The sequence below is a fragment of the Phascolarctos cinereus genome, unplaced genomic scaffold (genome assembly GCF_003287225.1).
Source record: "Phascolarctos cinereus isolate Bilbo 61053 unplaced genomic scaffold, phaCin_HiC Scaffold_2;HRSCAF=192, whole genome shotgun sequence".
Classification (NCBI taxonomy): Eukaryota; Metazoa; Chordata; class Mammalia; order Diprotodontia; family Phascolarctidae; genus Phascolarctos; species Phascolarctos cinereus.
Window position 1 is genome coordinate 338,522,741 of NW_027555625.1, and position 15,242 is coordinate 338,537,982.

At 36.0% G+C, this 15,242-nt stretch overlaps 1 protein-coding gene across 1 annotated transcript in view; it reads right to left on the reverse strand.

The window, feature by feature from the left end:
- SEC23A (SEC23 homolog A, COPII component) overlaps window positions 1-15,242 on the reverse strand; it is a 63,386-nt gene that overhangs the window by 38,179 nt on the left and 9,965 nt on the right. Inside the window, exons 3-8 of the mRNA XM_020991341.2 lie at window positions 12,435-12,492; window positions 10,665-10,751; window positions 9,677-9,913; window positions 8,245-8,324; window positions 7,040-7,184; window positions 5,618-5,776 (exon numbers count right to left, since the gene is read on the reverse strand). Of these exons, the coding sequence (XP_020847000.1) occupies window positions 5,618-5,776; window positions 7,040-7,184; window positions 8,245-8,324; window positions 9,677-9,913; window positions 10,665-10,751; window positions 12,435-12,492 (766 nt within the window). The remainder of the gene's footprint in view (window positions 1-5,617; window positions 5,777-7,039; window positions 7,185-8,244; window positions 8,325-9,676; window positions 9,914-10,664; window positions 10,752-12,434; window positions 12,493-15,242) is intronic.

Below are 15,242 nucleotides of genomic sequence, written 5' to 3' on the forward strand. Positions count from 1 at the left end.
GATAAGGGAATTACAGAGTCAGGCCTGCAACAAGGAAAAATTTTCTCACGGGGGTAGGGGTGGGGAAAGGTTGGGTAGGCTGGATTACTTTCAGACATATGGTCTTAGGGCCTTTTGGGGTCCAGGTCCCACCACCCCACTAGCAGTACGGTATGAGTAGACACAGTTCCCTAAGAAACTCAGAGCACTCTAACCAAGGTAAAAGAAAACACTCTGACCTTCAAACTCAGAGGGACTAGAAATCCTCCACTGATCTCTAATAGTTTTATTTTTTCTAAATTAGGGATCTTTTGTTGTTTCTCTCCCACTTTTGAGTCAGTACCTTATACCCATAATTAGTTTTGCTTAATCTACTTTAAGGCATGCAGATTCCCAGTCTTTCTGCCCTTCCACCTTCAACCTACCTTTTCTACCCTCCCTACATTTATCAAGCTTTTCCCTAGTTTTGGAATTTTCCTTAACTCACCGATTTCTTGTTACTTCTTTCTTTTATTTAGTTATCTATTTCTTCCCCTCTTTTTTCCTTTTCTTAAGTGGTTAATTCAAAATTTCTCTTTATCTCCTTCCTTTCAACTACTTTTGTTTGTTAGGTTTTCTCTTTTTCTGTATCTTTTTCTAATAAGAATTTCTTTACTTTGTTCTCTTCATTGATTTTCTTCCCTTTTTGTCTATTCTGAACTTTTATCTTATTTTCTGAATCATCGTCTGTATTCTTTCTTATGTCTCTGTGTGCTCCTCATGGAATTAAAGATTCTAAAACACCAAGTGCGAACTCCCTCTTCCAAACAATTTGTTATTATCTTTGTAGATCTTACCCTTTGCCCCTTTATTCTGTTATGCCTCACCCTTAGAAATATCAATTCATATGAGAAGTAATGAAAAGAAGTATTGCCTCATGGTACACATTCCCCTATATCCCTGATTCCAATTTTACCCCATGACCTCACCATGATCATTTCCCCATTTGCCATGCACTTTCTTATGTTGATCTATGCCCTCCTCTGCTCCACCCCACTTCCAGATGCCAGCTGATCCCAGGAATGTTGATTTCCCTTCTCCATAGGCAAGATGTTGCTCATGGAAACACAAAAAACTCTCTAAGGAAGCAGTCTCCCTGTATCAAATCCTGGTCAATAAGACCCACCGCGAGGTCCCCATTTTCCACTGCAGAATCTCTTTATTCCACAGGAGTGCTCTTCAGTGGCACCATCCACCCCACCACCTTCCCAATTCTTATGTAGCCCTTCTTCTTGCTGAAAGATTATAGAAGTTAGCTTTCCTTTGTTGCATTACTGTGAACTTGATTAACATATAATACTTCCACCTATCAGTCTTGTTATTTATCTTGTTATCTTATACCCTTACTCCCTGCCATGTACTCTGAGATCCCATGACATAACCATGAATGTGAGTGGGATGAACTCAACCATAAAACTGAAGAGGAAAACAGAACAAACTAGAAAACAGATCCAACAATATGTTGTTTACAAGAAGCTTATTTGAAACACCAAGATTCAGACAGAATAAGAAGCTGCAGTAAAATTTATTATGCTTCAGGAGAATTCCAAGAAGGAAGAGTAGCAATCATGATGTCACACAGTGCAACAGTAAAAACAGACATGGTTAAAAGAGAAGCAGAGAAATATTATGCTTAATAAATAGATAATGAAGTCAATAGGTAGTGAGATTACAACAATACAACAATATATGCAGCAAATGTACTTAAAGAAGAAGTTAACAAAATTACAGGGGAAAACAGTAAAACTATAATACTTTGGGAACTTCAAAGCATCCCCTCTTGGAACTATGAACATTTAAGGGGGGAAAAAAAAGAACCACAGTATAATTTTGGATAAGTTAAAAAACTAGATATGATAAATCTCTGGCAATTACTGCACTAGAACAGAAAGAAAAATAGATACTTCTTTATAAAAACTGACCCTGTGCTGTGGACTAAAAAGCTCATAAACAAATGCAAAAAAAAAAAAAAAACCAAACACACAACCCTCAGAAATATCAAGCACAACCTTTACTGACCATGACACAATAAAAATTATATTCAATAAAGAGATTTTTCAGAAAGCACTCTAACTTCAATGGAAATTATTTAATCCTAAAGAATTAGTGGGATAAATAACAAAGCAAGGAAAAAGTAAATAATTTTATCAACAAAATGACTACAAGGAGACTGCATGCCAAGACATTGAGAGACCACTAGGTGACACAATGGATAGAACACAAGGTCTGGAGTCAGGAAGACTTGAGTTCAAATCCATTCTCAGATACATACTGTGTGATCCCCTGAGCAAATCGCTTCATTTTTATCTGCCTCAGTTTCCTCATCTGTAAAATGGGACTAATAACACCAACCTCCCAGGGTTGTTGTGAGAATCGAATGAGTGTAAAGTGCTTAGCGCAGTACCTGGCATATAGTGAGCATTTACTAAATCCCTGCTTGCTTCCTTATATAAAGCATTTCTAAATCTCTATGCCAGCAAAACTCAGCAGAAAGAGACAGAAAAAGAAATTCCATTCAAAATAGATGTGGAATACACAAAATATTTGGGAGTCTACCAATCAAGATATATGGGAATTATTATATGAGTACAACTACAAAACATTCTTTAGAGAAATAAAGACAAATTTCAGTAACTGAAGAGATATTAACTGGCATATGCTAATATAATAATATAATATTACTTAAATTAATTTACATATTCAGTACCATAAGAGTTCAGTACCATAAGAATAAAACTTCAAAAAGGATCACTTTATAGAGTTTGAAAAAAGAAAAAGGTGAGGAAAAAAGTTCAAGAATCTCAAAGAAGATAAAGGAAAAAAAAGTGTGGAGGGAAGAGAGCCTAGCAGTAGAAGATCTATAACTATTCTACAAGACAGTAATCATCAAAACTATTAGCACAACAGTAAATATACAATATATAAAAACCAATGAACATAGTAGTATAGAGTTCAAATAAACCCTAAGGTTCCTAACCACTGGTATAAGGACTCACTATTCAATAAAAACTTCTAGGAAAACTTGAAAGTCATGGCAGGAATTAGGGTAAGATCGACATCTCACACCAGAATAGCACAATAAGCTCCAAACTGATTCAGGACCTAGATGTAAAAAGTCGTATCACAAACACATCAAAGAAGCTGGGAAGGAGATATCTTTCTCAGCTATTAAGAGGGAAAGATTTTTTGCCCAGACAATGGAGAGAATGGATCATATAATAAAAAAAAGACAATTTCAACTATAAAATTGGAAGTGTTTACACTAATGAAAATTATGCAATTAAAATTAGAGGGGAAATGGTGAACTGGTGAAAAATATTCATAACAAGTTTCTCTGATGCAGGTCTGATACCCAAGAGATAGATAGATAGATAGATAGATAGATAGATAGATAGATAGATAGATAGATAGACAGACAGACAGACAGATAGATAGACAGATAGACAGACAGACAGACAGATAGACAGACAGATGATTAAAATAGTCAAAAGATAGGTAGGTTCTTCTCAAGGGAAGAACCAAAGCTATTAACAATCATATAAAATGATCCGAATCACTAATAGTAAGAGAAATTCAAATTAAAATAATTTCAAGATTCCATCTCAATCCCAGAAGATTAGCAAAAATGATGAAAAGAGAAAATGGAGGGGTACAGGAAAGTAGATACACTAATGTCTTGTTGATAGAGCAGTGAAATAATCTGGCCAATCTGGAAAACAATTTGATGCCATAACCAAAAAATAACAAAACTGTACACACTCTTTGACTCAATTATACCATTATTAGATATATCCCAAAAAGATCAAAGAAATATGGAAACGATCCACATATACAAAAATAATGCTAGAGGCATTTTTTTTATTGTAGCAAAAAGCTTGAAACAAAGAGGATGCCCATCAGTTAGAGAATGGATAAAGAGGTCATGGCATATGAACATAATAAAATACTGTTATGCTGTAAGAAATGACTAAAGGGATTAATTCAGAGAAACTGGGGAGCTTCTATGAACAATACAGGGCAAAGCTAGGAGAACCAGAAAAACAATTCACCTAATTTACAACACTGTAAAGAACAATAAATTTCAAAGACTGAAGAACTCTGATCAACACAACAACCAACCAAAACTCTATAGGACCAATGCTAAAGCATGCCACCCACCTTCTGACAAACAGGTGATGGACATAAGGTGAAGAACAAGATGATTCATTGTCAAACATTTCCAGTTTGAATCTATTTTGTTTGAGTTGCTTTATTTTTTAATTTGAGGAAGGAGAAGGTTTAGTGACAGTGATGTCCCCACCCCACCCCCCAAAAAAAAGAAAGAAGAAAGAAAAAAGTGTCATTGATGTATTTTTTTAAATGTACATAAGAGAAGGAAGTTCAGAGAGAGAGAGAGACAAGTTGGACACTTTTGAAACTAATGTATTGAATTTATTACACTTTTTAAAAAATACAAGCTTGGTTTGATATGCAATTCTTTTTCTGTTCTCTATATGCAGAAAAGTTCATATTTGTTTGTGTTTGTCTAGTCGAGAAAAGCAAAAATACACACTTTTTTCAATTGGGATACCACAACAATCCAAGAGGTCTGTTAAATTTTCTAATTCCGAAAATCCAAAACAAGAAATTATATCTAAGTTACAGAATCTGACTTTTAAGAGACCCCGGAGTCATGCAGTCAATCTATATTTCAACAAGAATACCCAGTACAACACGACCAACAAGTGATTCTGCCTTCTCACATCAAACATTAAAATTAAACTAAGCTAAAGCAAATCCATTTTCCTCTTAGACAGTGTAGCTTAGCTGAGTGTGATTAAAAAGAAAAAGGAAGCTGAACTCCTGACCTGATTAAAAATCTTCTAGACTTTATCCTTTGTAAGCTAAGTGGCACAGCATATAGAGTTCTGGGCCTGCTGTCAAGAAGACTTGAGTTCAAATTTGGCCTCAAACACTTCCTAGTTGTGTGACTATGAGCAAATCACTTAACCACTGTTTGCCTCAGTTTCCTTAAATGTAAAATGAGGATAATAATAGACTCTTCCAGGGCTACTGTAAGGATCAAATGAGATAATAATTGTACAGTGCTTAGCACATAATAAGCACTATATAAATGTTAGCTATTATTATTACTATCTAACTCTTTATGCCACTACTTCATGTGTTCCTGTTAAACTTTTCAAGAGAGATCTACTTCTGATGGAGACAGGTAGCATATCTTCAAATAACTGTCTAAGGCCCAGCCTTCTCTTCATATAAGATATAGTCACCTGATTGTTTTACAGAAAGTTGCAAACTGTCTAAGGCCCAGCCTTCTCTTCATATAAGATATAGTCACCTGATTGTTTTACAGAAAGTTGCAAAGACAAACTTTTCTGGTCTTGTCAAGTCTTAGCACTCCAGTTTCAGAAAAAAAAAATCAACAAATTCCAATTAAGTTAAGATTGCTCATTTACTTAACCTTTTTTCCCTGATATACTGCCTCCCAAAACAACTCCTATCTATTCACATTCAAACATAAAGATAAGTGTCAAATCTGGGAGGGATAAAAGTCATAAAATGTTTCCATTAAGTAAAATTAATAAAAACCAAAACTTACTTTAGTTCCTTTTTTAACATATTTGGCATTGTCTTTTTCAATGTCATGCCAGGATCTTATAGGTGTCTTTAGCTCATCTCCAACCACCATTCCTGGCCCCTGAGTAGCTGGACCACCAATGAACATCATAATACGAGCACCAGTGTTTGGGAAAGTGCACTGTTAGAAGAAAACAAAACATCAAAAATAGTTTAATAAAAATTATCTTCTTTAATGCTTCAAGGATCATATAATTTTTTAAAAAACAACAACACTAAAAGACTTCAGAACTCTAACCAATACAATGACCAGCAACAACTTCAGAAGACTGATGGTGAGGCGTGGCTACTGCCTCTCGAGACAAGAGACAGACCAGCAGTACAAAATGAAGCAAATATTTTCAGCCACAGCCCATGTGTTGATTGTTTTACTTGACTATACTTATTTGTTACAAGAAGAGCTTCTTGGCAGAATGGAGGGATAGGATCAGTGGGCAGTGAGAATAATAAATTACACAAGTAAAAATAATTCAAGGGTCAATGATTTTACCATTATCACTATCATTTATCTCTCCACTATCAAAGCTCAAAATATCTCTATAATTTAAAATCTTGTATTCATGAGCTGCAGTGGCCAAAAAAATGCATTACTGGTTACCAATGGTAATCTTCTCTGACCCTAGCCCAGCTGACTCTTAGACAGCAGACCTGAAAGATACTACCAGATCAGTAAGTACTCAAAGACTTTCCAGGCTAGTGGACTTTGTCAAGAGCCTAAAGGCTAAGATGACACGACCTTCAAGAACAGCTTCACCTTCATCCCACAATAAGCCATTTGAGTAAGATTTCAATGGAAGAAAGAAAACACATGCGAATAAAAAGATTTGTAGATGTTCAAATTCTTTTTGAGGCCAAAAGAAATAATTTCTCTTTTTTCACATCTAAAATGCTGCAAATCAAGCTTCCAAATATGCAGTTTAAAAAGGAAACAAACCCAACTATTTCCTTTTCAAAAAAATCCTATTGTATAAGAAAAAAATAGTCTCAACTTTAAAAATGTGCAAATATAAATGTAATCCCTATAAATAAGCATGCTTCCCTGTCATCTAACTATTACGCTGGTAGTGAATGGGGAGAGATGACAGGTTACTTTATGTATTAAAAAGTTTTAAGACACAAACTTATAGAACAAAATACGCAGAATCAGGAGACAATTTATATGGCAACCATAATAATGTAAAGTAAAACAACAATGAAAGACTTCAGAACTCTGATATGTGTTTTGGGTTGGTTTTTTGGCTTTGTGTTGGGTTTTTTTGCTTAATAATACTTATCTGTTACAAGTAATAATACTATTATTAGGAATGAGAGGAGGGAGTCATAGAGACTTGAGAAGATGTGAAAAAAGAAAAAGCATCAATAGGAAAAAAGGCATAATCATCACCTCAAGCAGTCCTACAGCTATGGAAAGAGCCACCCCTGAGGAACGCAAAGGTCTCTTGCCCTGAGGAACAGGCCAAGGGTCTCGCTGGAGCTCTCCCAGAAGGTCTGTAAGATTCATGTCTATTTTCTGTACTGGCTGTAAAAATCTGCAAAAGAAAATTAAATAAAAAGGACTCCATTTAATTTTTTCTGACATCCACCCTAAAAAAAAAAAGATTGGTTTGTAAGACATATTTTAGTACACTAGACACAAAATTGATTATCTAAACACTACGCTTCAGGGCTTAATCTCTCACTTTCCTATTAAGTGAGACATGGCACTGTTAGTTTCCCTATGAAAATAAGCAGTAACTGGCTATATATAAAAGTCAAACTCAGCGCCCTTTTTCTCTTACTTACATCAAAAAATTATTGCGAAAGACAAACTAATGTCCTTTAAAATATATAACATGTATATATGTGAAAAAACTGTCTATAATAAAATGTAATAAACACTATGCACATATACAAAGTCAGGCATCAAACACCAGGCAATTCAATTACACAAACATTCACTGAGCATCTGCTAAGCAATGAGTGGGATAAAAAGATGAACTGAGTTCATTCAATGAACTTAAAACAATCTACTCAGGAGGCTATATATTCATACATAAGCATAATAAAAAGCATGAAATGCATAAAGTATAGGAGAGTTCAAAGGAAGAAAATATCACTTCTGAGAAAGGACAGAGGAAGGGAAAGTAGATTAGAGAAATCTTTACAGTGAAATATGTTGCAAAGACAGAATTAGTAAAACTTAATAACTAACTGATCTGGGGAAAAAGTAAGCATAAATATCATACAAAGATTTCAAGCATTAGCTATCAGAAGAATGGTAGAACCACTCACGAAAATCTAAATCAGAAGAAATAAGAGATAAAAGGGTGGAGGGGTGGTAGATACAAAATTTAGTTCAGCTTTGGACGTATGTGATCTGAAGTGCCAGTTGAAACTTTCCATTACCACTGGTCAATAATGATTTAAAATCTGGTTTTGGAACCCAGGAAAGAACTCTGAGCTGAAAATAAAGATTTAGGAGCTAGCAATTAGAGAAATATAATACCTTTTCCTTTGAATCACTCTTTCTGCATCCACAAATGCTTTAAATTCAGGGAAAAAATGAAGGGTCATCCATATCAAATTCTCTGGGTTATAGTCAATTATTACCTATTTGATGGAGGTGGTTGCTGCACCTGAGGACCACGAGCTGCCTGGGTAATGGGTACTTTAGAGAGTCCCAACATTTCCTGTCGTAAAGGTGAAATCATTTATATAGGTGAAATCCATACAATGCATTATAAAAGACAACTGTAGTTCATAACTGGTTAAAACAAGTTATTGTGCAACTTGTGCCTACATCTTGTTTTCTTCCAAAAAAACCTAAAGAAATCCATTCTTCATATCAAATTCTCAGTTTTGCTTTTCATTTGCCATGTAAAATATCTTTTATTAGAGCTCTTTTGGATTTTTAAATGTTTACTATTGAAGTAAAAGAAGAACATTATGAACTATATATGACGTATGAACTAAGCAATGGATCCATGACTTTATCAGTCTGGGGAATTCAAGTATGGAAATCCTTCTACTAGGGAAAAGTTCTGGGAAAGTACACAAAAAGGGATAAAAAGATGACTTGCCCAGGGTGACAGCTAGGCAGTGTTAGAGTCAGCCTAGCAATCAGTCCACTCTTCTGTGCTGCCTCTGCACTAATGTACATAGTACAGATTTGTATTTTTGTTTTGTTTTGGCTTTAGTTTTTGGTGAGGGGCCTATTTGGGATCTTCTTGGTAAGGGTCTATGGTGTCAAAATAAATTCATTAAAAATTAACCTTGCTGTTGGTTAAAAAAATGTCACCTGGTAGAGTTCCTTTCCATTGCTGGACAGAGCACACACTTCTTTATCTACAGAAAGAATATCAGTCATACACATTACCACTGAAATACTGATCACAAGACTAGATTGCCCACGAGTAAAGCACAGATTCAAAAAGCAACTGGACTCATAACTTTTTTGATACAAGGATAAAGAAACCTTCCTCTACCAACGCAGGACTACAACCTGGACTCTTACCAGGCTGACTACAGCACTGACAGATTAAGTAATTTGCACAAGGTTACAAAGCCAATATGTGTCAGAGGTAGGACTTGAGCCCCAGGTCTTCTTAGTTCCAAGGCCAATCCCTCTGTCCATTGTACAATGCTGGCTCTCATTAGTGAAATATGCCAACAGCAAAGTAGTAGGTATTTAATAATTATTGTTGCTTGATCAAAATTTTGAAGTTTGTAATATTAGACTCTAATAATTCTAAACTTAAAATTTAAAAATTAAAAATACAGGAACTGCAAATTTAAAATACTAGGAAATTTAAGTTACTAAACTTCGACATTTTGAAACTACTGAAATCAGGCAAATGGAGAGAAAAGACTAGAATGGAAATATACACATTAATATGTGCATTATGTCATAATGACAATGAGAACTGCCACCTCCTATAAAACCTTTTTCTGGAAAGTTATTTGAAGGAAGCATTTATATTTAACAGTAAGTAATCATCTTTGTTCACATACACACTTTGAATTACTACTCTTGCCCACTTACCTGCAATTGCTTTGCAGTTAAATCTTTTGTTCCTCTGAAGACATAGCTTTTTGAAATGCCCTCACAACCAAGTTCATGGACCTGAACCATTCTCCCAAAGGTAATAAGTCCCACCAAAGCTGTAGATGGTAAAAGACTGAGTGACATCTGCATAGATTCTTTCAAGGCTTGTAAATCTTCATCTTCCATACAAGTATCCACCACATACAGAAATATCAAAGGCATCTGAGGACCACGCTTTAAAAAGACAAATGATCAGAATGAGGCTGGGAAAGTATGCTGCTGCTTTTTTTTAATGACTATACTTTTTTCCCTTTGCACAGATTTATTTTCAAAGCATTAAAACTGTGCAAGGATAGAACAGGCTCAACTCAACCACTTACACTCTTTGTAATACTCAGAAGGAAAATTATTATTTCTATGCTTTAAATACTTGGGCAAATAAATACACACAGAAATAACAAAATTTCCGAGTTTTACCAGGGACCAATTTATAAATAGTTTAACTAGGTCACATTTAACTAACTAAAATTAAGTATGTCAAACAGCATTTAAAAATCACTTTTTATGAATATGAGTAAACTGACATCTTAGTAACATATCAAGATTATTAATGTTTTGTTGCTCACATTCAGAAATCCAAAAAATAGATTTTTTCTTGTTACACTGGCCTTAAAAGGTTGTGACTAAAATGCTAACAAATTCAATTTGGGGAGGGAAAGGATTATGTCTTCGCCAAGTGAAACATTAATTCATTCTAATAGCTATTTTTGTAGTTATTGTAAAGGGAAGTCACGTTTAGTTAGGGTTCCGATTAGATAACCCCTAGAGTCTCTTCCAATAGATCCTATATTCCTGTGAAGTCATTCTGGGGTTCAGGGTCCTAATTTGCAAAATGAGGAATTTGGAAGACATAACGGCGCTGGTCTTCCATCTCTAAATCTTATGATCCAAAAGAGTCTTTAAAGATGTGTCCTGATGGTCTTACCAGTACTACATATTCAATGCTTGAAAACTGAGGTAAAAGTTCAGCAGGTTGATTGAGTTCAGATATGCCAGCATATGTAGGTGGAAACTACAGGGAGGAAAAAAAACTAAAATTTAGAACACTGCTTTTCAAAAAAAAGAATTAAGAACTGAAAAGATAAATATGTGTTTTCCTGATTGTTTAAATTCCCAGAAAAGAACACCTCCCTGGATTTAAGCAAGCCATTGCCCATACTTAGAAGAGACTCCCTCCATTTGTCTTCAACTATTTAAATCTTCTCTTTCTTAAAAGTTCCAGCTCATGTCCTATACACCTCCAAGAAGCTTCCCCTCAGCTAAAGGTGATTCTCCCCCTGACCCCCACAACCTAAGTCTCTCATTCTCTGTTCAATTTCTTCTACACCCTTGTCACATGTTACTCTTTTCCACTGGAAGTTCCTTTGAGGGCAGAACTAAGTTGTATTTCATCTCTGTAGTACCAGGGCTTCGTATGGTGCTATTCCAACAGGACACAGAAGCCTACCAGCAGGAGCCTCTTGCCAGCTATCTACCACTCCTTGCATCTTGTCACCAGGAGAAACAACCCTCCAAACCAAAGAGTGGATCCCCTCAGCTCCAGGGCCAAGCCCAAACATCTTCCTCTTTAGGTCTGAGTCTCTCCCCCCAGGGCAGGGTCAGGTGCTATGCATCCTCTGTAGGTCCTCGTAGGGATGGCCAGCTTCCCATTTGGGAGGTAAAGGAAAAACCATTCCCCCTCATGGATCTTCTTCCCTCCCCAGTTTGGCAGAGATTTCAGGGCTGTCCCAAAGCACAGCAAATGAAGGGTTCCAGAGAACCCCATCTCAGAACAAGTCTAAACATTCATTCCCATGATATCCCTTCAAACACTTCAAGACAGCTACCATACCAACAGCCAATGGGCTATTGACTGGAAGGCAAAGAAAACCTCTTATTTACCAGCCTTCCAGCAATCACTTTCCAGGGCTGAGGAATTCTGCTCCTGACCATGACAGATACTTCACAAAAGAATAAGAAAAAAGAGAAACACCTGCCTTATTAGAGCCTGCTCTACCACAAAGACCCAGGAATCCTGCCTCCCAGCCCAGTACCACCCACATTCCAAGTTCCCCCATAGGGACACATTCCTCTTTGTTTGATGGGCCAATTCTACCTCAGAAACCCAGGCAGGCCCTTTTCCCAGTACTTCCCTCCTGACAGTCAGATGTATCTGTCCCAACCCCACAGTTCTGTTACAATACCTGGGATGTCCTGCCTCTTAGATTCTACCTCTGCTCTCTTTACCCAGACCTCCTGCCTCTCTAGCCCCACTTCTTTCAAAGCTCTCAACTCCCCAGCCAGAGTTTTTTCTTTCTCAGCTCCTCCCTCACTTCAGACACTCTCATAATCCTAGGATCTCACCAGAAACTCTCCCTGATCCAAACCTAGTAATCTGAGATCACCCCACCTCAGCTACCCTCCCTCTCAGCAGAAATCGTGTCTCCCAGCTCCAGCTTCCTTTGGACATTGCCATATTTCCTTATCCCAGGCCTTCACTGACCCCAACTTTGCATCTTTATGTTTGCATCCCCAAAGCCTAGCACAGTGGCTTAATTATAGCAGGGATTCATAAATGATATTTGAATTAAGTTAATAAGGATGTTTTTGTTTATTTAATTACTTTTAAACATATTCATGTATTAATTCTACCATAAAGTATTCTTAAATAGCTAAATATTAATAGATTTATCTTGCAAAATATGGATTTTCTTACCTGATTCCTTTGATAACAAAAATTGCATGCCCACAGTTTTGCTCGGTAATCCACTTGACTATTTTTTGAAAAAAGATAAGAAAGGGTGTATAATTATTAATTTAACAATACTTTATTATGCAGATTTTTACTTTAGCAAAATTATTTTTATAATTTTCAAAATCATTTTCTCAAGTCATCAGAATAAAAATATTTCTATATTCAAGAAATAAAAACAATAGAAACAGGTGACAAAGTGATTTTTTAAAATTAAGTCTTTAGTTTTACATTCCCCCAGGCACCTAAATCTCATTATATATATTAGCCCAACTCATATTAAAAATGTATATAAATTAATGTAAATATAAAATAAGACATATAGGAATATTTTTAATTATCATACTTCCCAAAACTTAATACTAGCTATTACATACTGAATAAATCTAAAGGAACAATAGCTAAAGAAGATAAAGCATAAAATCAACAATTTCTCTAATACAATAAACAGTTCATTCAAATGAAAAAGTAATGTAGCAACTTTTCTGTTCAATATCAAATGCCAGACGAAATTTAAAGGATAAATAGGTCACAGATTTATAGTTAGAAGGGCCCTTAGGAGTCATCTAATCCAACCTCCCCATTTTACAGATTAGATTCACAAAAATGAAGTTACATCAATGTAGAGAATAACCAGTAGAGTCACAGCTGATCAAGGCTTTGGGCTCAGAGGCAGCTAGGTGGCTCAACTGATACAGTGCTGGGCCTGGAGTCAGGAAGATCTGAGTTCAAATCCAGCTTCACACTTACTAGCTATGTGACCTTGGGCAAGTCACTTAACCTCTGTTTGCCTTAATCTACTGGAGAAGGAAATAGCAAACCACTCCAGTATCTTTGCCAAGAAAATCCCATGGCCAGTATTGGTATAAGATGGTCCACAGGGTAACAGGGTCAGACACAACTGAGCAACAACAAATTCCTGACAATTAAAGCAGTGTTATAAAATCAATTTTTAAACCTTTTTCAAATTTCTGTTGACAAGGTGACACCTTCCTTCTTTCAATAAGGATATGTGTGATATGGCTATGGAATGCAATACATACTGTGAGACAAGCCTACTATGTCAGCTTGATTGGTTTGAAAGTTCTTCTTGTTCACAAGAATCAATAATCAACAAGCATTTATTAAGTACTTACTCGGTACCAGGCACTGTGGATACAAAGACAAATGCAAAACAGTTCCTGCCCTGAAAAAACTTACATTCTAGCTAGAAGAGACAACACATGCATATATAGAGAGGTTCCTAAACTTATCTGGCTTAACCCTCTTTTCAAAAAAGAAAATTACTCAGTGCCCCCAGCATATCTACTTTCTTTAACCTTTTAATGGGTTTTTTTCTAATTTGCATCATTTTAAAAAATGTTTCTAAATAACGCATCTTGAATTTAATAATTTATTATAAATTTGTGGTTATTTTCCTACACTGAAATTTTGATGATGTAATATTGCATCATATAACTATATAGTGTCATATTGTAAAGAAGTCATCACATGCATACATTCCTGCCAATGCATGATGCATGCTGGACTCCCTGTCAATGCATGCTCATCTGCCAACACTTGCTTGTTAAAACCTGCCAGCAGACTCGACACACTGATATATTACAATTTATATTTTGTGTGTATATTTGGAAAATAATGTAATCACTACAACTTTAACTCTGTTACACAACAGATGAAACGTGAAGTTTTTCAAAATTCTCTCCTCTTCTTTCCTTATGCTTCCACCACCCCCTTGTTTTTATTCAACACGCCCCTAACTGTATGAGGCTACTACCGATCCCACCCCTAGATCGTTCCAGCACCCCCCAGGGGGCAGTATCACCCACTTTGGGAACCTCTGCATATTTAAATGTATACCAAACAGACAGAAGCTGATTCTGGAGGGAAGGCACTAGCAGCAGGCAGGGGAAATCAGGAAAAGTCTTGTGTAGAAGCTTGAGCTTGAGCTAAACCTTGAAAGAAATTAGGAATTATAAGATATCAAGATGAGAAAGGAAAGTACTTCAGGCATGGGGGATAGCTAGTACAAAGGTATGGATAATGGAGTCTCAAGTATGAGGAACAGCAAGTAGGCCAGCTGCATAGATCACAGTGTGCATGGAGAGGAATAAATAACAAAAAAGCCTGAAGAGGTAGTATGAGATCAGGCCTTTACATTTAAAGGACTTTAAGTACCCAGTTTAGAAAAAGTTCAATAAAGACTGTGGTATAAAAACAAAAGGTGGCAAAAACACTTACGCTTAAACTGTTATGTCCTAGTAAAGGATACAGTCTTTTTAACTGAGTTAATCTGTATGCAATAGGCTAACAGGTAAGTGATATTTTAATTGCAGGAAAAGTAAAGAACACGAGCTCCAGCTAAAAGAGGTTAAATAAGAGAAATAAAAGGTAGTTCTACTTTTCTTCAAAAGAGAAAAAAGATGTAAAATCACAGAACTATTTCCTCGAGAAGGCAGAAAAGCCTGTTAGGATCAGTGAGTGAAAAGCACTAGTTTTTAATAGCTCCCTATTTCATACACCTGGACCAAGCTATCCTCTTTTCTATCTCTTCCCCACTACAGCACCCACCTCTCTTTGTTGGTACAAACTCAAATATTATCCCAAGTGCAGCTCCTGAGGGAGCCAACTTCCTGCAGGGGGTTCATCTCTTCTTCACCCCTCCCCACCAAACTAATCTCTCTCTCAACTTACCCCATAGCATTTTATAGTCTTATTATGAATTTATCATACTCTTTAATTTGTATTTTTGTAATTATTTATATATCCAAG